Source organism: Orycteropus afer, unplaced genomic scaffold, assembly GCF_000298275.1.
Source record: "Orycteropus afer afer isolate SDZICR_OR568_19922 unplaced genomic scaffold, OryAfe1.0 scaffold00147, whole genome shotgun sequence".
Classification (NCBI taxonomy): Eukaryota; Metazoa; Chordata; class Mammalia; order Tubulidentata; family Orycteropodidae; genus Orycteropus; species Orycteropus afer.
The window spans coordinates 6837777-6861755 of record NW_006921734.1 but is presented as its reverse complement, the minus strand read 5'-3'; the positions used below and the strand labels follow the sequence as shown (position 1 = coordinate 6861755).

The following is a 23979-nucleotide window of genomic DNA, read 5'->3' as shown; positions in this document are numbered from 1 at the left end:
TCTGTTCCCTAATTTATCTAAGCTTTTAGCAGAGTGATTGGCAAATAGTGAATACTTAGGAAATGTTAAAAAATGAATGAATGAAGAAACAAATGAATATCTCTTACTATCTCTGCCCTTTATGTGTTTCTACATATCAGGGATCCAGGTAAGGAGAGGGAACCCAGGCACGCCCAAAGCAGCAGGGTGGGAGAGTGGGAGAAAGGGGATTAAAAGGCCCAGGAATTGGGATAGAGGAGCAGTCAGCCGCAGGGACCCAGGTAAGGGTAGTAGGAGAGGTTTCCAACAAGGAGACAAATTTGTCTGTGGGTTTGTCCTACCGTGGTGACGATGTGTTGATGTGAGCTTTGAGGCTGAGCCACTGGTGTTTCAAACCCAGTGGGTTGCACATGGTGCACAGGTATCAGCCCAGCTTACAGACTGAAACAGACTAGGAAGAAGGAAGAGGCCGTCCACTTCCCAAAGAATTGGCCAGGGAAAACCTTATGAATAGCAAAGGAACACTGTCTGATACATTACTGGTATAACTTTCTGAATAGTCTGGTTAGGTTAGATGGCTCTCAAAATAGGACTGGGAAAAAGCTTCATCATCTGAGTAAATCCAGCCTTACTCATATGGATAAGGTAAAGCTTTTGAGACTTCCATTTGCTAATGTGGCACCACTCAAATTGAAGAGAAACAGCTGTAGACATCCATTAATCATAGGAACATGGAATGTACAAAGAAGTGAGAATGGCCAGACTTCTTCTCACCTACTTTAGTCATGTTGTCAGAAGGGGCCATTCCCTGGAGAAGGATGTGGTGCTTGGTAGGGTAGAATGTCGACAAAAGGGGGGGAAGGCCTTCAATGAGATGGATTGACACAGTGGCTGCAATGATGGGCTCAAGTACAGCAGGGATCATGGAGCTGGCGCAGGATCAGACAGTGTTTCGTTCTGCTGTGCATGGGGTCGCTATGAGTCGGAAATGACTCCACGGCACTTAACAACAACAAACATATCAGTGGTATCATTCTCAAATTGTGAGCTTCAAAAGGGTAGAAAATATTTTTGTGCTTTCTCAGCAGAGCAGGATTTTGAACTAAATTCCTGCAAATAATAATTTTGTGGCTGTGACTATACTATACGTTTATCATTCATTTAAAAAAAAGAGAGGGAGAGAAAGAAGGAAGGAAGGAGGGAGAGAGGGAGGAAGGAAAAAAGAGAGAAAGAAAGAGAGAGAGACAGGAGGGAAGGAAGGAATAGGAGAGGAAAAAAGAAAAGAAAAAAAGAAGCTCCTTGCCATCAGGTCAATCCTAACTCATAACAACCCCATGTGTTACAGGGTAGTAACTGCTCCATAGGGTTTTCTTGGCTGCAGTTTTTATGGAGACAGTTTGCCAGTCTTTCTTCCATGGTGCCATTGTGTGGGTTCAGACCTTCAGCCTTTAGATTAGCAGGCAAAGTCAAACCATTTATACCAACCAAAGACCTATTATGCACTTACAAGGATATGATTTTCATCTGATTTATCAAAAAACTGATGTGGTAAGATCATCCAGAAAAAAAAGGGTTTCAACTACATCAGAATCAAAGAGTAACATATTAGGACTGTGTGGAAAAAGAAATTGAAAAGAAATTTTGTGTCCAAAAACTTCTAAGGATTAAATTGTCATTTTTAGATCTTATTGGAAATTTTGATTCAATATTCAGTAATATATCTACGAAATATTTTTGTGCCTTTGAAAATCTGTCTGTGGTCTCACATCCCACATTTTTCCAGGCATGTGGATGTACTCTGCAATGCTCTTTATGAGTCATGCTCGTTCTTTCCTGTTATATCAGATTTTTGCATATTTCTTAATGGAATTAGCTCAATTAACAAATCATCATATATTCTTGAATTGTGAAATAGCCACTTATTAATAACAGATCACATTTGTTCTGGTTACCTAGTGCCACTCTGACAGGAACATACCACAAATGGGATGGATGGCCTTAAAAAAATAGGAGTTTATTCTCTTACAGTTTGGAGGCTTTAAGCCCAAGTTCAAAGTGCCAGGCTCCAGGGGCTGGGTGAAAGCCCCTCAGCCTTGGGCTTTAGCTCTGCCTCCAGCTCCCTGCCCACTGAAGCTAGAGGCTTTCCTTCACTCAGCTGCTGGCTGCTGAGGCTGCAAGCCCAAAGTTGACAAGTAAAAAGGCATAGTCCCAATGTTACCAAACCACACAGCAGGCCATCAGTTCAAATCCATTTTAAGTCCCCAGATCGGCAGAGCATGGCAGACTGCTGAACAATGACATGGCTACATGCAGGGTCCAAGCATGCCATAAACTAAAGATCATTCCCCAAGGCTTCTGCTTATATACAGGAAGCAGACCACATTCCCTAAGGCAGCTACTCAGCTGCTCACAATAGATTCCACCATGGAGTTGATTACCAGTCTCATCATGGGGAATACTATATTCAGCTGCCCAGCTACTCAACCAGGCCCAGCAAACTGACACACCAACTTAACTACTACAACATTTCTAGGCACTATATGCATACCAAATATATTATTTGAATTAAAATTCCATGTATGTGGAAAAATCATGTAAAACAACATTTACAGGAACTTCTCGAGTTATGAACCTTTGACTTTTGAATGAAAAAGTTTTGAAGTCTTGCTCTATTACCTCAAGTTGTTCTTGTGTAGTGGGTAAGGAATTTAGCCCAAACCCCCCAGCTTCTCTGCAGGAAAATGGCTATGGGTATCTTGGGCTCTGTTACCTCAGTCCATTTTTCCTGTGCTCCCTTTTGCCATTAATCACATTTATAGGTCAATTCACACCAACCCTGACAGTATGGAGCAGCATAGTGGACAAAATATAAGCTTGGAGTTGGAGTAGAACCCTGTCTCTGCCACTTACTGTCTGTATGATCTTGAAAATGTTACTTGATTTCTCTGAGTAGCAATTCCTGTATCTGCAAAATGTGTTCATTGATACCTATTTCATAGGTAAGAATTACATGAGATAATATAAGTAAATGATTTTTTTTCTTTCTACCTTACAATAATAAATCTTTCATTTGGGTTTGTTAATGTCTGAGATGAACTTTCTGTATGCCAGCTGATACACTTTTAATTGTGTTATAGAATTAATATTCAATTTATCAAGACTTAAGTCTTACTTTTTTTTAGGGCTTTGAGTTCAACTTTCTAATTTTATACTATTTACAAACTTAGTACATTTGTATTAGAAAGGGTGATTGCTTTCACTAGCTCTTTTAGTAATGTTTAATTGATTCATACCATTAAAATGAAGAATTATCCTTAAACATTTAATACTATGTGCATTAATAAATAATGAATAGTTCAAATTAAAATTATGATATTCACACAGCTAATTCTTTCAAATTATACAAGTCAATTATGCAGACTTAAAATCAGAGTATTTCTAAGCACATAAGCAACTCTTCAGGAATTCTGGTGGCACTGTAGTTAAAGCACTGAGCTGTTAATCAAAAGGTCGGCAGTTCGAACACACTGGAGGCTCTGCATGAAAACGATGAGGCAGTCTGCTTCTGTAAAAGTTTACAGCCTTGGAAACCCTATGGGAAAGTTGTACTCTGTCCTATAGGGCTGGCATGAGTCAGAATTGATTCAAGGGGACTGGGTGGGGTAAGGAACTCTTAAATCTATGAACCTAGTAAATCAAAGTATCAACTGCCTTGAGTCAAATTCCCACACACTTTTCAAACATCTTAAAAACAGAAATCATATTCAAAACAGCAGAGTAACTGCAAAGTATATGACAGCATAACATTGTTGTTAGGTGTCATCAAGCTAGTTTTGACTCACAGTGACCCTATTACAGCAGAAAGAAGCACTGCCTGATCTTGCATCATCCTCATAATTGCTGCCATGTTTAAGCTCATTACTGCATCCACTGGTCAATGAATCTTGCTGAGGGTTTTCCTCTTTTTCATTGACTCTCTCCTTTACTGAGCATGATGTCCTTGTCCAAGTACTTGTGCTTCCTGACAACATGTCTTAACATTCTTGCTTCCAAGGAGCATTCTGGCTGTACTTCTTCCAAGATAGATTTGGTTTTTCTACTGGCATTCAATGTACCATGGCAGCCCAGGGTACATTCAGTATTCACCCACACCATAATTCAGATGTGTCAATTCTTCTCTGGTCTTCCTTATTCATTATCCAGCTTTTGCATACATCTGAGGCATTTGAGAATATTATGGCTTTGGTGAGGTGTATCTTAGTACTCAAAGTGACATCTTTGCTTTTTAATTCTTTAAAAAGGTCTTTTGCAGCAGATTTGTCCAGTGCAATAGGCCCTTTGATTTCTTAACTGTTACTCCCTTTGGTGTTGATTGTGGATACCAGTAAAATGGAATTTTCAACTTTAATCTTTTCACTAGTTATTAAGATGATGCCTATTGTCCAATTGTAAGTATTTTGATTTTCTTTATGTTGAGGTGTAATCCATACTAAAGGTGTTTGGTCTTCAGCAATGTTTCAAGTCCTCTTCACTTTTCACCCAGCAATGTTGTATCATCTGCATGTCTCAGGTTGCTAATGAGTCTTCCTCCAGTCTGATGCAGTATAAGTCATGCTTCTTAGATTATTTGCTCAGCATACAAATTGAATGAGTAAGGTGAAAGGATACTATCCTGACGCATGACTTTCCTGATTTTAAAGTATGCAATATCCCCTTGTTCTGTTCAAGCAATTGCCTCTTCACCTATGTACAGGTTCCTCATGAGTACAATTAAGTGTTCTGGGATTCCCATTCTTTCTAATGTTATCCATAATTTGTTATGATCCACAGTTAAATGCCTTTGTGTAGTCAATAAAACCCAGGTAAACATTTCTTTGGTTTTCTTTCAGTCAAGATCCATCTGACATCAACAATAATATCCATGATTCTATGTTCTTTTCTGTACCCAGCTTATATTCCTGAAAGTTTGCTGTCAATATACTTTTAAAAGTTTTTTAATTATCTCAACAAAATTTACTCAAGTATGATGTTAATGATATTGTTCAATAATTTTCACACTCTGTTGGATCATCTCTTTTGGAAAGGGGACAAATATGGATCTTTTCAGTCTGTTGGCCAGATAGCTGTTTTCCACATTTCTTGACATAGATGAGTGAGCACTTCCAGTGTTACATTCCTTTGTTGAAACATCTCAATAGGTATTCTGTCAATTCCTAGAGGCTTGTTTTTCACCAATGTGTTCAGTGCAATTTGGACTTCTTCTTTCAGTACCATAATTTATTGATTACATACTACCTACCAAAATGGTTCTTTTTGGTACACTCTGTATTCCCTCCATCTTCCTTTCATGCTTCTCGCATCAATCAGTATCTTGTTCATTATTTCAACTCGAGGCTTCAATTTTTTTCTTTAGTTCTTTCAGCCTGAGAAATGCCAAAAGTTCATTATAATACTTTACTTTGTCTTCTTGAGCTGCCCTTTGAAATCTTCTGCTCATCTCTTTTGCTTCTCCATTTGTTCCATTTGCTTTAACTACTCTATGTTCAAGAGCAAGCTTCAGAGTCTCTTTTGAAACCATTTTGGTCGTTTCTTACTTTTCTATCTTTTTAACGACATTTTGGTTCCTTCATGTCATTCCAAAACTCATCTAGTCTTTGGTATTAGTGTTCAGTGTGTCAAATCTATTCTTGAGATAGTCTTTAAACTCAGGTTGTATAAACTCCAGGTTGTACTTTGGCTCTTGTGCATTTGTTTTAATTTTCTTTTGTTTCAACTTGAACTTGCATATGAGTAATTGGTGATCTGTTCCACAGTCTGCCCCTGGCCTTGTTCTGACTGATGTTATTGAGCTTCTTCCTGATCTCTTTTCACAGTTGCAGTCAATATGATTGTGTGTTTTGTCCTGCAACATCCATGGGTATAGTTGCCATTTATGTTGTTGAAAAAAGGTATTTGCAATGAATAAATCTTGTAAAATTCTACCATGTGATCTCTAGGGTCATTTTTATTGCCAAAGTCATGTTTTCCAACTATTAATCCTTCTCCATTGTTTCCAACTTCAGCATTCTAATGACTAGTTATTATCAGTTCACATTTTTGTTTTTGTTTAATTGTGATTTGGGTTAAGGTTTACAGAGCAAATTAATTTTCTATATAGCAGTTCTTACACATTTTGTTTCTTGACATTGATTGTAATCCCCATAATGTAACAATTCTCTTCCCCTTTCCTCCTTGTGGTTATCTTTTCCCTGTGTATAAGTGGATGTTGATTTTGGGTTTGATCAATTTCAGACAGCAGAAGTTAGTAAAAATCTTCAATTTCTTCATCTTTGGCATTACTGGTTGGTGTGTGAATTTTTTATAATAATCATAATATGTTTCTTATAGGTGTATGGATATTAACCTATAACTCACAGTGTTGTAATTCAAATAGATCTTGGAATGTTCTTTTTGACAATGAATGTGACATAATTCCTCTTCAATTTGTTGTTTCCATATAGTAGATCATATGACTGTCTGCTTCAAAATGGCAAATACTAGTCCATTTCAGTTCACTTATACCTAGGATATCAATTTTTATGAAGTCCATTTCATTTTTGATGAATTCCATAACATAATAACACTATTTAAATAAAAGTCTCAATAATGTATTCATTGTTGTCATTCTATACAGATTTATATACCCTCCCTCCAATAGTGGCTTATTTACCTCCCAACCAAAGGGAGGAGAATTAATATTTTAGGACACTGCAGCCACTAAAGTTATGCATACAGATTATTATCAATGATTCTAGATTGAAGCACAGAACATTGGAGCTGTTTCAAGCATAATTATACCCAAAGCCCAGATTGAAAAACTGGCAGTTTCTTAAAACTGCTCCCACAAATTATTCCTGCCAGTTTGAGTAGATTCCACAAACCCTTCCCATCATTTCCCTTCACAATGTGATCCCAACAAATCTAAATTTTGCTTGATTTTCATTGAAGGGCTTCTTAAATGCTTCAGAGATTCTGCTATCCACTATCTGCTGAGAATATGTAACTTTTGTATCTTTTATTTTCTTATCTGTGTCAAATCTACCATTCTGTTGTTTTATTGCCAAGTCCCAATGTGTTTCCCAGCTTCTAATTTCCTCCCCACTCCCTCTTATCTACTATGATTAGATCACTTCCTGTGAATGCAAATATGTTCCAAGTTTCCAGGGCCAAACTTGTCCAAGGCAGGAAGAATTGAGCCAACTGTTGAACATCATTCTGGGACTCAGAGTCGTATCACCAATAAGGCTAGACTGGTCTTGACATATGCTACAGGTGCTTAGTCTCTAGTCTAATAAATACAGTTGAATGACCTTTCAGCACACACGCACACACAAAGCCTTCTAGATTAAGTTTGCGTGGGAAAATTTACAGACAAGAGCAGAGCAGGTATGGGGTTCCCCCACTGGCCTTTATAATTTGGGCTAGCACGCAGGATATTTAGACCAGATGTCAGATGCAGGTAGAACTCTGGCCCTTGGGTATTGGATTTTAAGCTGCAGAATTGAGGAAGTACCAGTCCCTTCTTTTATGATCATGCAGTATGATATAGCAGAAGCTATAGTTCTGGTAGCATAGTGGCTAAGGCACTTGCCTGCTAACCAGACGGCTGGTGGTTCAAACCCACCAGCCACTCCTCGGAAGGAAGGTTGGGCAATCCTACTTCCGTAGTGATACTGCCTCGGAAACCCAAGGAGGGGTCGCTATGAGTCGGGGCCGACTCGACGGCAAATAACAACAACAACAACATAGTTCAGAAGGGGATAAAAACTAAGTAAATAAGATAACAAGTTGATTTATTATCTATTACCATAGATTTAGAGCATAATCTTTGAAATCAGGAAGATATGAAAATAAATACTGGCTATATTAAATATGTAATCATGGCAAAGTTACTATATCATTCTGCACTTACTATCTCTGCAATATTGGAAAAAATCACCAACTCAATAGGAGCTCTGGTAGAGTAGTGCCTAAGGCACTTGACTGCTAACCAGAAGGCTGGTGGTTCAAACCCACCAGACACTCTTCGGAAGGAAGGTTGCGCAATCTACTTCCATAGTGATACTGCCTCGGAAACCCTAGGAGGGGTCACTATGAGTGGGGTCCGACTCGACGACACATAACAACAACAACAATAGTCCTTATGAGAACTAAGTGAATACTATGCATCAAGCTCCCCAAAACCAAAAAACCAAACCCATTGCCATCAAATCAATTTTGACTCATGGCAAAGTCGTGCATTACAGAGTAGACTTCTCCATAGGGTTTTCTAAGCAGATCATCAGGCCTTTCTTCTGCAGTGCCACTTGATGGGTTCAAAGTGCCAGCCTCTAGATCAGTAGCCAAGTGAAAACCAAGTGCAGCTCCACAGACAAGAATAAATGGTCATTTAGCTATTTTATCCTAATCAAGCATAGACTTTTCATAAGGACTATGAATCAGGCCTGGGAGCACAAAGAAAGTATTTTTTGCTTCCTATCCAGACCAAGAATTGCCTGCACATCTTATTTCCATTTCTGTATCTCTCACTCTCTCTTTGTGGTAAATGGACAGAGATTGCTGCCTCAATAACCATTACTTCACCCATACTATATAAAAGCAACCTATCTTCCTTGATACAGTATTTGGTCTGGAATGACCTGGATGCCCATCGGATTAGACGTGGTCCAGATAAGGGAGACTCTAAATTGTTATTTGATGATTTATTGCAATCCTTTCTGTGAGTATGATGCTTGGAACTACTATAGTTGTCTTTTTGTCCTAAGGAAAGCCAGCCTCAAGGAAAAAATGACACAAAAAACAAATTCAAGACAGTAGTAGAGTGAAGAAGCCAGAACCCAGATCACATTGAAATTTGCTTTGCTATTTTATTTTTAAATAACATGAGTCAATAAATCCTTTTATTTTTAACAACTTGGCATTGTTGCTTCTTGTAATCAAAAATATCTTAACTTACCAATTTTCAACCCACTTGAATCAAACTTCAACTCTTTCTGCTGCTGTAAAATATATTAATGGCCCTCATGAAGGAAAACTCAATGAATTACATACCTGCTCCTCCATCTCCACTTCATCTTTGAAGGTTTAGATTTTTCATCAGATATGCAAGTGCACTCAAAGAAATTTTTATTGCATGGTGTAAAAGAAAAAATATTCAAAACAAATATATCTTTTACATCAATTTTATTTATTATTATTTTTTTAAAATTAATTTTTCAAAGTAGGTCTTTATTTTATGTGTGATTTATTCCATCATCAGCAGAGTTCAGTGTAAATAAGTTACAATATAGCCATAGGATACAGTTGATGAAAAGGGTTAGCAGTTCTACACAGAATTGTTGTCAACATATATTGGATGAAAAAAGCAAAACGGTTTCAATTTGCATTTTATCATTTTCACTTTAAAAATGGTTTCAATATTTCTGTATGCATTAAATAATTTTCAGAGGTATTTGGTTGTCCCTGAAGGAAAGAACTAGATAGTGAAGACAGGAGTGGGAGGAAAACTTATTTTCATTTTATACTCTTTCTGCATTTTGAATTTTGAATTGTGGCTGTGTAGTATCTGTTCAAATAGTAATAATAATAATTCAAAAAACAAACCCATTGCTTTCAAGTTGATTTTGACTTATGGGGGCCCCATGTAACAAATGAAATTAGTTTAGATAAGCTTAAAAATAAAGAAGTGCTGGATATCTTAGCCAAAATGTTACCACTTAATATAGCTCCATCCCAAAATTTCCCCATATGATCTCTTCGCTATTCATGGTTTTAAATGCTGGTAAGTTCCACGTTTTTACATCCTCTCTTGAGTTTCAGGTTTATTTATCTCATGACTTACTTTGATAACACACACACATTCCAAAAATTGGCAAAAGTAATGATTTTTTGTTAACTGTTGTCCTTCCCTCCAAAACCTGCTTTTGCCAACTCTTTCCCATCTCAGTATCTGTTGTCATCATCAACTTATATGTTCAAGTAAACTATCTAGGACACTTCCTTCTCCCTCAAACACCATATCTAAGTGATTCCTGCTGCATCTATCTCCAACATAGATATAAATGATAGACACATAGATAGATAGAATACACACACACACACACACAAACACACAGGGGACCTCTGGTAGTGTAGTGCCTAAGGCACTTGACTGCTAACCAGAAGCCTGGCGGTTCGAACCCACCAGCCACTCCTCAGAAGGAAGGTTGGGCAATCTACTTCCTTAGTGATACTGCCTCAGAAACCCAAGGAGGGGTCGCTATGAGTCGGGTTTGACTCGACAACACATAACAACAACATACACACACATACACACACACATACATATAAATGATAATTTTATATATATAATCTCTATTTTTGTCTCTGAGTCTCTTTTGTGTCCTCATTAGTCCAACCCATCATAAGCCCTTAGCTAGTCTGTACACTGCCCTTTAAAATCTTCTCCATATCCAACTTGTATCTTAAAATCCGTATCCAATTATGTGCATTGCTTAAATTGTATCAGCTTTATGGCAACTGGTGGTAAGTGCTTAAGTTCCCTTCAATGGCTTTCCAATGTATTTAAAATAATTTACTATATTATACAAAGAGGGCCAGGTAACATGGACCTTGGGCTAAATCTGGCCACAGCCTTTTTTTTTATATAGTCCCACAGTGAAAATACGGTTTTTAAGTAGTATATTTCATGACATAGGAAAATTATATGAAATTCAAATCTCAGTGCTCATAAAAGAAGTTTTATCAGAACACAGTCATGTTCACTTGTTCACATATTGTCTCTGGCTGCTTTTGAAACAGTGGCAGAGGTAAATGACCCACAAGACCTGAAATATTTCCTATCTGACCCTTTCTAGAAAGTTTCCTGATCAAGGTCTAGAGCACAACTAGACTTGTACCTATCTGTTGAACCTCATCCCATGCCTCAACCCTCCCATCCCGCTCCCCAGCTAGGCACCTGACTCACAACACTCTAGCCAATTGGCCTTCTTTCACTTATTCAAACTGTCACAGTTTTTCCCACCTAAGGCCTTTGCAATAATTATTACCTCTTCCTCAGATACGTTTACCTCTCTCTCTACCTAGTTAACTCCTATTCATTTTGTCAGAACTCAGCATTGATATCATTCCCTCAGTGAGCCCTTTTGAAACCTCCTAGTTCAAAATTGTTGTTGTTGGGTGCCATCTAATCAATTCTAACTCATAGTAAACACTTGTGAACTGCCCCATGAAGTTAAGATTACATCTTGGCTGTAATCTTAATGGAAATAGATTGCCAGATCTTTCTCCCACAGAGGTGTTAGGTTGGTTGGTTTGAATCTCCAGCCTTTCAGTTAGCAGTTGAGCACTTAACCATTGCACTACCAGGGTTTCTTAGTTCAAAGTGGATCCTTCTTATTCTAGCAAAGTCATTTCTTTTCTCTTTTTAATTGGCATTAAATTTGTAATTTCATGCTCATGTTTGTCATTATATTGTTGTTGTTGTTATGTGCCGTGGAGTCAAACCCGACTCATAGCGACCCCTCCTTGGGTTTCCGAGGCAGTATCACTGCGGAAGTAGGATTGCCCAACCTTCCTTCCGAGGAGTGGCTGGTGGGTTTGAACCGCCAGCCGTCTGGTTAGCAGGTAAGTGTCTTAGCCACTATGCTACCAGAGCTCCATTATATATATACATAAAATGTTTCTTGCTATATTATAAACTCAATGAAGGCAGAGAATACATCCATTTTTATCAGAATCTTATGTATAAAATCTAGCACAAAGCCTACCACATATAATATACTTAATAAATTATCGGCAGGTAAATGAGTAAATTAAGTAGTGAATGTGCTCCTACTGTGTGTCAGGTCTTATTAATTTGGGGGCAATAAAGTGTCTTAGACTCAGCATTTTATGTGTGAATAAGGTGGATGTGAGGAAATTTGTTTGCTAGGGTGAGAGAGGGACTATATAAGTAAAAGCAAAAGATGAAGAACAGGTTTTATTTCCCACCAGTAAATGAGGTATACAAACTAAGTGATTTGCTAGGATTATAGGATTCTGCTTCATGAATTTCCCCTAAACTTGCTCTAGAAGTTGATAATTCCCCTAAGTATTTTTCCTTAGGTGTATCAGAAGCACATTCTATGGTTGAGTAGTAGGAATAAACATCCTGTTTGTACAGTGCATGAGAGGACAAGTCATGGATTCTCTGCAGCCTCTGGTTGAGCCTACTGTGAGGCTTCAGTCATGGAGAACCCTAATCCTACCACCCCACTGAAAGACTATCTCAGGTTGTCAGCTACTCAGTCCAAAAAAGTGTCCACAGTTGTGAGAATCACTTGTTCTTAAAACAGACGAAAAAACAATACAATAAAATAATTGACTTAATATCTTTATTAAATAACAAGCAAATAATCTATGTAGATACAATCCTTCATCTATTGCACATAAATACCTCCCTTTCTCCTTAGAAAGTGACACCAAGTGACCAAAGTGCTAGTTAAGCAGCTCGTTTGAATGCCCTGTAATACATGCAGATTCTTGGCAAGAAACACAGTTCATGCTCATGTTCTCCAGTCACTGGACATGTGGGAGATAACGAATCATTTCAGTTAACAAAGATTTAAAGAAAAAATTATTAGCTTCATTTAAAATGTCCATGTGATGCCATCTAAGCATCTCTCCTAACAATTAAACCAGCTGTTACTCTTCAAAATACGTGTCACTCTCTTTGCATTGGGGTCAAACTCAAACTGTGAAGATCCATGGAAGAAATAGAAAAACCCTACAAATACAGACAAGGAAAAGAGTGAGATATTTTTTTCAAATACATAAATTTCACAACACACAATACTCAGAAACAGCTACCTAAAATTAGAATGTGTTTGTAGTTTTACTCTGTGCCAGGGACTATGCCACACAATTGACATGATTTTCTCACTTACTTCTGCAATAATCCTGTGAGAGAAGTATATCTCCATTTTACAGATGGGCAAAATACACACAGATTTAGATTTTGACACAAAGTTACTGAGCAACCAAAAAATGGAGACAGTGCTCAATGCTGGCTCTGACAACAAAGCCAAGCTCCTGATGATTAGATTATTTGCTCCCAATTAGATAAATTCTCTGCTTGTCTGGAAACTATGATCTCTTCATTTTATTTCTTCCCTATACTCCATCTTCCTACTTTTCTCAGCCTGAGGGGCATTTCTGGCCTCAGAGACATGGTGATTCTTTCAAAACATCCTAGGACTCTTGACTACCTGCAAACATGATGCTCACGTTATCTTTAATAAAGATCATCAGCCATCACACACCTATTTTAGACTAGGAATCTATATCTATATCTATCTATGTTTCTATCTGTTTTTCTATCTACCTATCTATCTATCTGTTGTCGTTGAAACTTTCAACACATGGAAAAGTAAATATTTACAACTGAGTGGTTTGAGCAATAATTAATACTCAGGGGAGACAGAAAAAGTCTCCCTGGGAATTAGCAGTAATGATAGGAGAGGACAGAATAGAAAATCACCAGTCATTATGAAACCCAGTCCACACTTGATGAGATTTTACATGGTTACTGGAAGATAATAGCTTTAGATAAGAAGATGCTACACTACATGTATAAAATAAAGTAGAGATTTGTGATCATTATCTTCAAAATTCAAAACAACTTATTATATGAAAAAAATATACAATTGGTATAAAAGTAGGTAAATTATAAATTTGAAGGAGGGTGGTAGGGAATTTTTTTTTTTTTTTTTTTTAATGTTACTAAAGAATTCTGGGAGCTCTGGTAGCATAGTGCCTAAGGCATTTGACTGCTAACCAGAAGGCTGGTGGTTCAAACCCACCAACCACTCCTCGGAAGGAAGATGGGGCAATCTACTTCCAAAGTGATACTGCCTCGGAAACCCAAGGAGGGGTCCCTATGAGTTGGGGCTGACACAACGGCACATAACAACAACAACAACAACAAGGAATTGTTTCAATTCTCCTCTTTTCTTTGATACCATTGATAGTTTCAAGTTCCCCATTGCCAACAAAATAAGTGTCTTCTTACCAAATGCTTCAAAAACAGCATCAACCTTTGGGTCAACCCCTGGAAAGTCATCTGCTATTTGCCTGGGAAAGCCTGGCTCCAGGGACTGTCTTCTCTCATCAAATCTGCACCGAGTGAAAGAAATACAGCTCCATGTTACACAGAGGTTATGTTGCCAAAACTCATAAATTGTATTAGGGTTAATGTGGAATTATAGTAAACTTTCCAAGTACTGCAAATAAATGTCAAACACGTACAGCACTACAGAATGACTTTAATGAGGTTGCAAACTTAGCTCTTAAAACCATATTTCTACCAAAATCAGGGGCAACAATTTGCTGTAACAGATGCTGCCTGTGATCTTATTTTTTAAGCCTGTAAAATACACACTTAAGTTTCTATGTATCACAAAGACATGAAGGTGTATGAAGCACGCACACATACAACACTCACAAAAAGTAAATTGAATCATAAATTTAAAACACAAATTCAAATCCAAGTTATTGACCTAATAACATGTTTAGTGCTTCTGTTCTACTTCATTGTGTAGTGCTTGGGAGTTTTTAAAGCTGGTAAGCAGCCATCCAAAGCACAACAATTGGTATTTGCCTGGTGCAACAAAGGAAAAGGAGAGTCAGGAATAAGAAGAGGATATGGAATATGTCGAAGCTTTGGTGATGTAGTCCCTAAGGCATTTGACTGTTAACCAGGAGGCTGGTGGTTCAAACCCATCAGCCACTCCTCAGAAGGAAGACTGGGCAATCTACTTCAGTAGAGATACTGCCTCAGAAAACCAAGGAGGGGTCACTATGAGTTGAAAATGACTCCATGGCAGTGAGGTTTTTTTTTTTTTTTTTTTAATGGAATATGTGGCCAATTGTCTCCATGAAAAACAGTGACTTTTTGCCATGAGACCAGAATTGGATGGTGCCCAGCTACCATTAGTGAACATTTTGATCAAAGATTCTATAGAAGAATTTTGATCAAAAAGGGGAAAATGCAGAATGGAATTTAAATCGCATGGACTCTAAACTTTCTGGAGCCATGAAAGGTATGTTGTTGTTGTTATATGCCATCAAGTCAGCCCAGACTCATAGCGACCCCTCCTTGGGTTTCCGAGGCAGTATCACTACGGAAGTAGATTGCCCAACCTTCCTTCCGAGGAGGTATATGAACCTCAAAAGCTAGTTTTCTGAGATAATCTTTAAACCTTAAATCAAAAATATCCCTTGAAGTTTTCTTAAAACCAATCAGTAGTTTAGTGTAACTAGTAAAAATAAATGTCTACCCCGAGCATTATGTTCTTTTAAGAACAATCTCTATGGGATCAACTTGATAAGGCAAATTGGAAGATTAAATAAGCACCTTAAGTTACTATGAATTTATGTTAATGAGGAGGAACAACTTAGAAAAGGAGGGTGAAAATAGTTGCACAACTTGAAAAATATAGTCACTAAATAGGACTTGTAGAAACTGTTTAATTGGTCTATGTTTTGCTGTGTATATTCTGAGAAACAACAACTAAATAAATAAAATTAAATAAAGAACAAATTTCAAGTTGTCTACCACACTTGGCCTATAGATACCTACCTTCCTTATCTTGTACGTCTCAGTTTTCTCTGGAAGCCTCTTAGAAAAAGGATGTGGGCTGAGAAGCACAGTACAGTAAATGTGGTTTTTTGACCATTGGAACGACCTTGCTTGTAAAGCCTGATGTCTTAGGTATGCACATGGCCTGGGAATCAGCCCGGGATTCTTGCACCCTATCCACGAAAGTAGACTGCTATTGTTTGCCTTCCTCTTACACAAGCAGTGGTCATGAATGGGGGAGTTTAAGGGAAGCCCTTGAGAATCATGTTGTAAGGTTAGGAAGACAAAACAAACACACAATGAGACTATCTGAAGACTTATAACACAATGAGAACGGGATGGTAAATTGTGGCCTAGGTTCTCAGGACTTGAAAGTTCAGAGCCAGAAGTGCCCAGTAGGCTTGTGTCTATGAAGGAAAGCTTCATGGAGGTGGTGAGACTTGAGCCACACCCTGAAGGATGAGTGGGATTTGGTTAGGTAGAGAGGAGAAAAGAAGTGTTCAGAAAGAAGGGGCTATAGCACAAAGGGGAAGTTCCAACTTATTGTACCTGGGACTCAAAATACAAGAGCTTGCCTGTTGATGACTAGTCAGAGGCGCTGCTAGGTTTTAATGTCTGCTGCTTGGAAGGAAGGTTGGGAAATGCTATTTCCATAGTGATACTGCCTTGGAAACCCAAGGAGGGGTCGCTATGAGTGGGGCGACTCGATGGCAAATAACAACAACAACAACAACTTTCCAATGTTATCTAAAGCGCTATCCTGCCAAGGAAGAGGTCACAGCAAGAGGCAATTTCTTGCAGAGAAAGAGAATATTTCTGCTAATGAGAGTCTAAATAAAGTATCCTGATTGCATCTTACCTCCAATATTTGTCCTCTACAAAGAAATATGTTTTCTTCTTTTCTTTATCAGAAATAGCTGCATCAATTTTCCTTATAGTTGAAGGAAAGCCCAGGGTGTAGAGAGCTCTTGGATAACCTACTTGTACTTCATTTCCTCGGATGGCCCAGAACTGATTCCCTGTTTTTAAAAAAATTCACCCCAAGACAATCTTTAAACCTTAAACCAAAAATAGCCCCTGATGTTTTAATTAAACCAAATGATAATTTAGCTTAAGTAGGAAAGAATGCCTGCCTTGAACATTGCACTATTTGTGACATCTATGTATATGTGATCAAATTGACAACAGCAAGTCAATAGATTAGATAAGAAGTTTGGGGGCAGTGAGTTCATGTCAGTGGAGGAGGACTAATTCAGAAAAAGAAAGTGAGAATGCCTACACAACTTGAAGGGTGTTGTCAGTGTCACTAAATAGTGAACGTAGAAATTGTTGAATTGGTGTATGTTCTGTTGTGTATATTTTCAACAACAAAATAAAATACATTATTAAACATAATAATAATTCAGGGTCACATTACATTTTTAACAAGTGAGCCATTTGGATTTACAAATACGTTTTAGCACATTTGATTTTTGTAAGAGGAAGCCAATATTTTAGATTTAACTACCAGCTCCTAGCATGCATTTAACAAAAATTTGTGGGTCAAATTAATATTTAACTGAATGAATGAATAAAGATAAAAGGAAGAAATTGATGACTCTGGACAATTTCTTTTTCTGTGTTAATTTTTATCATCTGTAAAATATAAATAAAATATATCTACTCTTCACATCAATTATCTCATTATCCAACATTTCACATTTCCAACAGTAGTGAAAAATCTACTATCCAACTATTTTGCTTATTAACAATGTACATCTGGCAGTAACAAATGTTGAAGTGCAAAGCAAAAGTAGTGCTGGCTGTGATCATTAAGGTTATGTGTCAACTTGTCTGGACCATGATTTTTAGAATTTTGGCAGTAATGTAATGAAATAATTTTTCAGTTATGTAAGGGTGAAATTTTGCAGTTATGTAAGGATTGAATTTTGCAGTTATGTAATGATGTAATTGGCAGTTGTGTAATGATTTAGTCATCCTCCATTTTGTGAGATAATGTGTTCATCCTCCATTTTCCCATAATGCCAATTTTCGCATAATGACTTGGTCTTTGGGACATAATCATGTCAATAAATGAAGACTGGGTGTAACTTCAATCCTAGTTACTTCTTCACTAACTTAGGGTGTCAGAATTTGATATTACAGAGAGAATTAAAATCTAATTCAATTTTCTGGTAAAATGGTTTGATTCCACAAGTTAAAGAAAATATTATGTAATAATTACCTTTAAAAATGAAAACAGTATCCTTGCTAACAACTTCTAATGCAGCATCGATGCTTGAAGGAAGAGATGGCCAAAATTCAGAGATCAAATGAAATCCAGGGCTGAGAGTCTGGAGGGATTTGCGCCAAAAATGTCTGGGATATATATAAAATTATATATATTAGAGATGTAAATTGAAAAATCTTTCATCTTAAAGAAATTTTCCTCATGTTCTGTCTGACCTATCTCCCTCTATTCTCTCATCTTCTGTTGTTGTTATGTGCCGTCCAGTCAGACCCGACTCATAGTGACCCCTCCTTGGGTTTCTGAGGCAGTATCACTCCAGAAGTAGATTGCCCCATTTTCCTTCCGAGGAGTTCCAAGTGGGTATGAACCGCCAGCCTCCTGATTAAGAGTCAAGTGCCATAGACACTATGCTACCAGAGCTCCCAGGCTCCATAAAAGTCTGAGAAATTGTGTATAGTCATTGAGCAATATCTTTACCTTTCTTCAAAAGCCTACAATGGGTTGCCTGGTATAGGGTTCTAGAATGTCTTCTATGGAAGTAAAGTTATCCTACGAAGCAGATTAGTTAGCCAAATGTAAGTGTTAAATACTTTCAATGTACAAAACATGTGTTTCTTGTATTATCATTTACACTTTTCAGAAAAGTAGGCAAATGTGTGTATGTATGTGTGCTATAGAAACATATTCTTATATAAGTATATAATTATGGGCAGACATACAAGAGTTCTTGACTATGCATCAGTATGGGAAGAACTGAGGAAATGGGAGTCAACGATATGAAGGAGATTTGCTTTGAGCTTTTCTTCCTTTCATGAACTTTGAATGTTTTATTATGTGCATATTTATCCAGCACTAAGTAAACAAATTGATGAAATGTAATACTGACCATGGTGTCATTTTTAAAGATGATAAAGATAAACATTCTTACACTGAGGACCTATTGATGCCTTTTGAAAAATAACAGTGACTTTTCATATTTGGGAAAATTAAAGGACAAGTATTGAATCATCCTGAGTTTTCAAAACTTGAACTTGACAACTTAAGAAAGCATGGAAAGAGTGAAATAAGATCTCAATGATTTCAAAGTTCAGAGGAAGCATTTTGTTTTAAATGTTTAAAAAGCGCTAAGAATTTCAATTTGTTCTTCTCTCTAACTATAGTAGATCAAGGACTACCCAAACCAAATAAAACCCCACTGCTGTTGAGCCTATTCCCACACATAGTGACTTAATAGAACAGAGTAGAACTGCCCCCACAGGATTTCCAAGGCTGGAAATCTTTAAAGAATAGATAGGAAACAAACTTTTCTGTTCTCACCTGTCTTTAAAGAACAGAACTTCTCCCCTCAAAGTGCTGACTGCATCAAAGGACAAGGCAGGGTCACACATGCCTGGTGTCTCAGGTGTTGGAAGGATGGGTTCTGTGGGCACCACAGGTTCATCAGGGGAGACAGGGGGAGGACCTAAGGAAACAGATGCAGGAATGCTAACTTTAGGAGAAATGTGATGGTCCATCAATAACCATACTTTCCAAGCATTCTCAAAGTGCTTTAAGTTGAAACTTCCTGTAGCCTTTTCAAGTTTCCTAAAGACCATCATTGTAAAGCTTTCCTGCAGAGCTACAGTATTCAATTTTCCAATGTCACTCACCATACAGGGACTGAATGCCATTCACATCATCTTGAGAAAGGCGGAACCGGGCCAGGTCTGTGAGTGGGTTGTAGAGTGGGTACATCAAAGCTTCAGCATTAGTCGAGTGAAAGAGACCCAGAGAATGGCCGAGTTCATGAGCAGCAACAAGGAATAAATTGGTCCCTATTTGATAAATCATAAATAACAATTATTTATTCTTTAAATATATGTACAAAATTTCACAACTCAGATGTTTATCATGTTTGTTCATACCTTTTATGCCGTTTGTTGGTTAATTGATGAATGGATTACATAGTTTATGGGGAGGAAAAAAATACAGTTGCCATAGAGTCAGCTATAGTTCATGGTGAACCCATGTGTGTCAGAGTAGAACTGCACTCCACAGGGTTTTCCATAGCTGATTTTTTTGGAAGTAGATCATCAGGCCTTTTTTCCAAAGAGCCTTTGGGTGGACTTGAATTTCTAAACTTTTGGTTAGCAGCCAAGTGCATTAACCATTTGTACCATCCAGAGAAAGCCAAGTGTTTCTCAAAGCTCATACTTGAAGTCAATATTTAAGACAAAATGTCTAAATACATATTTTAGTTATCTAGTACTGCTATGGGAGCTCGTAGCATAGTGCCTAAGGCACTTGACTGCTAACCAGAAGGCTGGCGGTTCAAACCCACCAGCTACTCCTTGGAAGGAAGGTTGTGCAATCTACTTCCATAGTGATACCACCTCGGAAATCCAAGGAGGGGTCGCTATGAGTCGGGTTCAACTTGATGGCACATAGCAACAACAATAGTGCTGCTATAACAGACATACCATAAGTGGATGGCTTTAACAAACAAAAATTTACTTTCTCACATTTTAGGAGGCTAGAACTTCGAATTCAGGGTGCTGTCTCTAGGGGAAGGCTTTCTCTCTCTGTTGACTCTGAAGGAAAGTCTTTACCTCTTCTCAGCTTGAGCTCTTGAGTGATCTTCCTGTGGCTTAGCATCTCTCTCCCCATTTCCACTCCTTAGCTTGCTTGTTTAATCTCTTATATTCAATTCAAGAGAGATTGACCAAAAATATACCCTACTCTAATCTTGCCACATTAAAATAGCAAAGGCAACCCATAACCAAATGGGATTATAACCACAGGCATAGAAGCTGGATTTACAAAACATATCTTTGAGGACATAAAATTCAATTGATAGCACTAAATTTAACTTCTTGTCCCCACCCCTCCTTCCAGCAGCAGAACCTATTAACTTCACAGGAATCACGAGTCTTTTCCTCTGTTCAGGACTGTAATGGACCCAATTGTTTAGAATACCAATAAATATTTCTCTTCATTTGTCAGTGAGAATTTAAAAAGCTAAACACTGTTTCAATGTAGTATCATTTGCCAATTACATACTCAGTTAAGTGAATCACAGTTGAATCATTTCAATTCTGAAATTCTTACCTTTTAACAACCATACTCCAGTTATTTTCCTTTGGAATATTGACTGAACAGTTTTTCTGCCTTATCATCATTAGTAAACACATACTGAGTCAAAAAGATTACTAATGATAGGTATCATATGATTTGGAAGAATTGGTTGCAAATATAACATGCTCAATCATGTCTAACATTTGTCAGAAAAGAGATTTTGGCCACACTAGCACTGGCTCTATTCATATATTTTATATGAAAATAACCATAATGTGGGAATTGGAAGGCACTGGTAATTGTGATTGACACAACAAGTATGTCTACTTTTCAAAGTGTTATTTTCCTAACTCATGGCCCTATGAAAATTCTCATTTGAGACTTTGCAGGAAGACATTATATAATTCAAACCAAAATTTTTGTCCAGCACTACCATCACTACCATCACATTTGTTCCCTGTATAGAAATTCTGTTCACATTTTCATTATAAAGCCCAACCAAATCTTACAAGTAGTATTATTTGTTTCAGAAGAGTGTTAGAAACTTTGGAAGCGATTCTTCAAAGTATATAGTTTTAAACCAAGAAGAAATCTTCTACCTAAACAGTTTGGATATTGTATTTGGGTTTATTTGTTTCCTTCAAAAAAATTCATGAAAACTCTTCCTAACCTTGAGGCAATATAATGCTGATTTAAGTAGAATAACCTACAAGAGAACCTCAATGCCTACAATTTAATTCTGACTTCTGTTTTGAAGAAGAATGAAATAAATGGGGGAAATATATAAAGACTATTGAGGACATATATTAGGATCAGTGTAGATTTAATATTCCTTGAATATCTGAAATCTGATATAATGAGAATTTGGTCTTAAAAATAATGGACTGAAGATCACACAAGATTCACAGTCATCAAAGAAACACTTCATTATTGTTTTCTTTATTTTAATTGTGTTTAACTAGATGGGGAAAAACCTTTAGGCATTTGAAAAAGTTTTCAACAATAATTAAAAGAAAAATACATTCTCTTACTAATTAGAAAATTCTGAGCATTCCATTTCTTATGCATTATTGAGCGTTTTCTCAATATAAAAAGAAATTAGCAATAAAATCACCATGAGAGATGTGTAACTCACCTGTTTTATCCTCTGTCCATCTTTCATCATCATCAAAGTGAGCATCTCCATTAATCCCTGGTCCTGGTGCATAGGCATGAGCCAAGACTCTGCCAGGTCCGTCAAAGGGGCTAAAATCTCCATGCTCTAACAGAGAAAATGTTTGTTTTCAAATTGGAAAGATAGGCAATTAGGATTTTTTTAAACCTTTTCCAATAAAACAACACCTGATAAATGTGTGTATTTCATGTTTGTTTGTTTTTACCTCTAACTGCAAAAGAGATCATTATGTCAGCTTCTCCTTCATAAATCCTGGAGAATGTGAGAGGAGTCACCTCCTCCCAGACTTTCAAAGCTTTCTTAATGGTAGAATCAACAGCATTTTTTGGCAGATCCCGTGTATAATTCACAATCCTATCAAAGAAAAATAGAAGTTAACATGTTCTCCTATGACTGTAACTTGTAAAGTTTTAGTCTTATGTGTAAACATCTATGAACCCATTACCTGTAAGTAAGGTGAGTTTTTCCCCACTTCGGCGAGCCAGGAAAGGTACTGAAGTGACCCACGTCAGGGACTCCACATCTGGGCTTACGCATCACCTCCAAGGTGTCAGAGTCCAACTTCCCCGTCACCTCCAACTTAAAGAACTTCTGCATTTCTTGGATTTTTTTAACAACAGGGCTGCTGTCCTTTCTTCTCACAAACTGTGTTGCATCTTTTGCAAGGTTGTAGTAGTTTTCTAGATATTGCTAATGAAATAATTAATTCTTAGGTCATTCTCATAATTTTTATATCTTTATAATAATTTTTTACAGTTACTCACATTTCTTAATGTATCTAGAGTAGTCTTCTACTTTGCTGAAATTAAAATAAATGGCATGTTTGTTTAATTCTTGAATTAAATCTACCCTTTTATCTTTGTTTTGTTTTTATGACTGAGTTCCTCTGCAACTTAATTGTTACCAAAGCAATGAAAGTGAAGTAAAAAATTGAGATAATACCCAGATCATTTAAAGAAGACAAACAAAATGAATGAATTTATTTTGACATAGTTGTATATTTTAGGTAAAGTCATTCAATTTCCCCAATTTTCTACTTTATACTGCTCATAAGAATCTGGCTTCAGAAAAGTTGGACAAATCCCTTTGTCTAAACATGACTTGAGGTAATACAAACATTTAGTTAAAATTCCATCAAATCAAAATATCTAAAGAAATTCCCAAACAAGACACATTTCATTGTGCTCCATTTTCTATTCATGTGCCTGAAGTCCCAGGGCTGCTTCCACTATGGTGTTGTGTGAACTCAAGAAAAAACCCAACACTTTTGGCCCTTTGTTTCTTCCATAAAAAGAGGAACTTGAATAATGTGTTACTGAAACCCTTTCCACACCTAATACTTTACAACCTTCTGTCTCTGAACTAGTTCTAAACAGTAAGCTTGAACCATTCTGTTAAGAATAGAAGTGGTTCCCTCACTTGTCCCTACCACTGGGTGGGATGGCTACCTCTGTTTATTACCTGAACAAGATCCATGCTAGAATCTTCATCCTTTGCTCTTCCTTCCAGAGGGTAAGTTGAGCAAGCTGCCACACAGAGAAACATAAGGATTGGAAGACTCTTCATTTCTATTGGCTTTACTCAGTTCTTCTTCAAGATAATGCCTCACTCTCTGACTATCTCCTTCTAGATCCACCCTCTGGAGCCCAACTTTTATAGAGTCACAATATTTGTTTAGATCACTCGCAGACTGACTCATAATTTCTTTCATCCAAACAGCAAAAGCACCATTTCCAAAAATTCCAAATTCAAAGTAGGGTGATACAACCTACTTTATTAATTTCTCTCAACCTTCCCAATATTGCAAAGCAAAACAGTGATTAATCTCCAGGAAATGCTTTCTGTCTTGGTAAAGGAGAAAACTAGGACACTTTTTTTTTTTTT

General features: G+C 37.2%; 1 protein-coding gene across 1 annotated transcript; it reads right to left on the bottom strand.

Annotated features, from left to right (window-relative positions):
- Positions 1-12683: 12683 nt before the first annotated feature.
- LOC103201332 (stromelysin-1) lies at positions 12684-23661 on the bottom strand. The gene is made up of 10 exons (XM_007946006.1): positions 23557-23661; positions 22541-22785; positions 22301-22449; positions 22057-22182; positions 19517-19681; positions 19185-19329; positions 17862-17995; positions 16497-16656; positions 14069-14172; positions 12684-12784 (listed from the first exon to the last, which is right to left on the bottom strand). The coding sequence occupies exons 1-10, from the start codon at positions 23659-23661 to the stop codon at positions 12684-12686; spliced, it is 1434 nt and encodes a 477-aa protein (XP_007944197.1).
- Between the last annotated feature and the right edge of the window lie 318 nt (positions 23662-23979).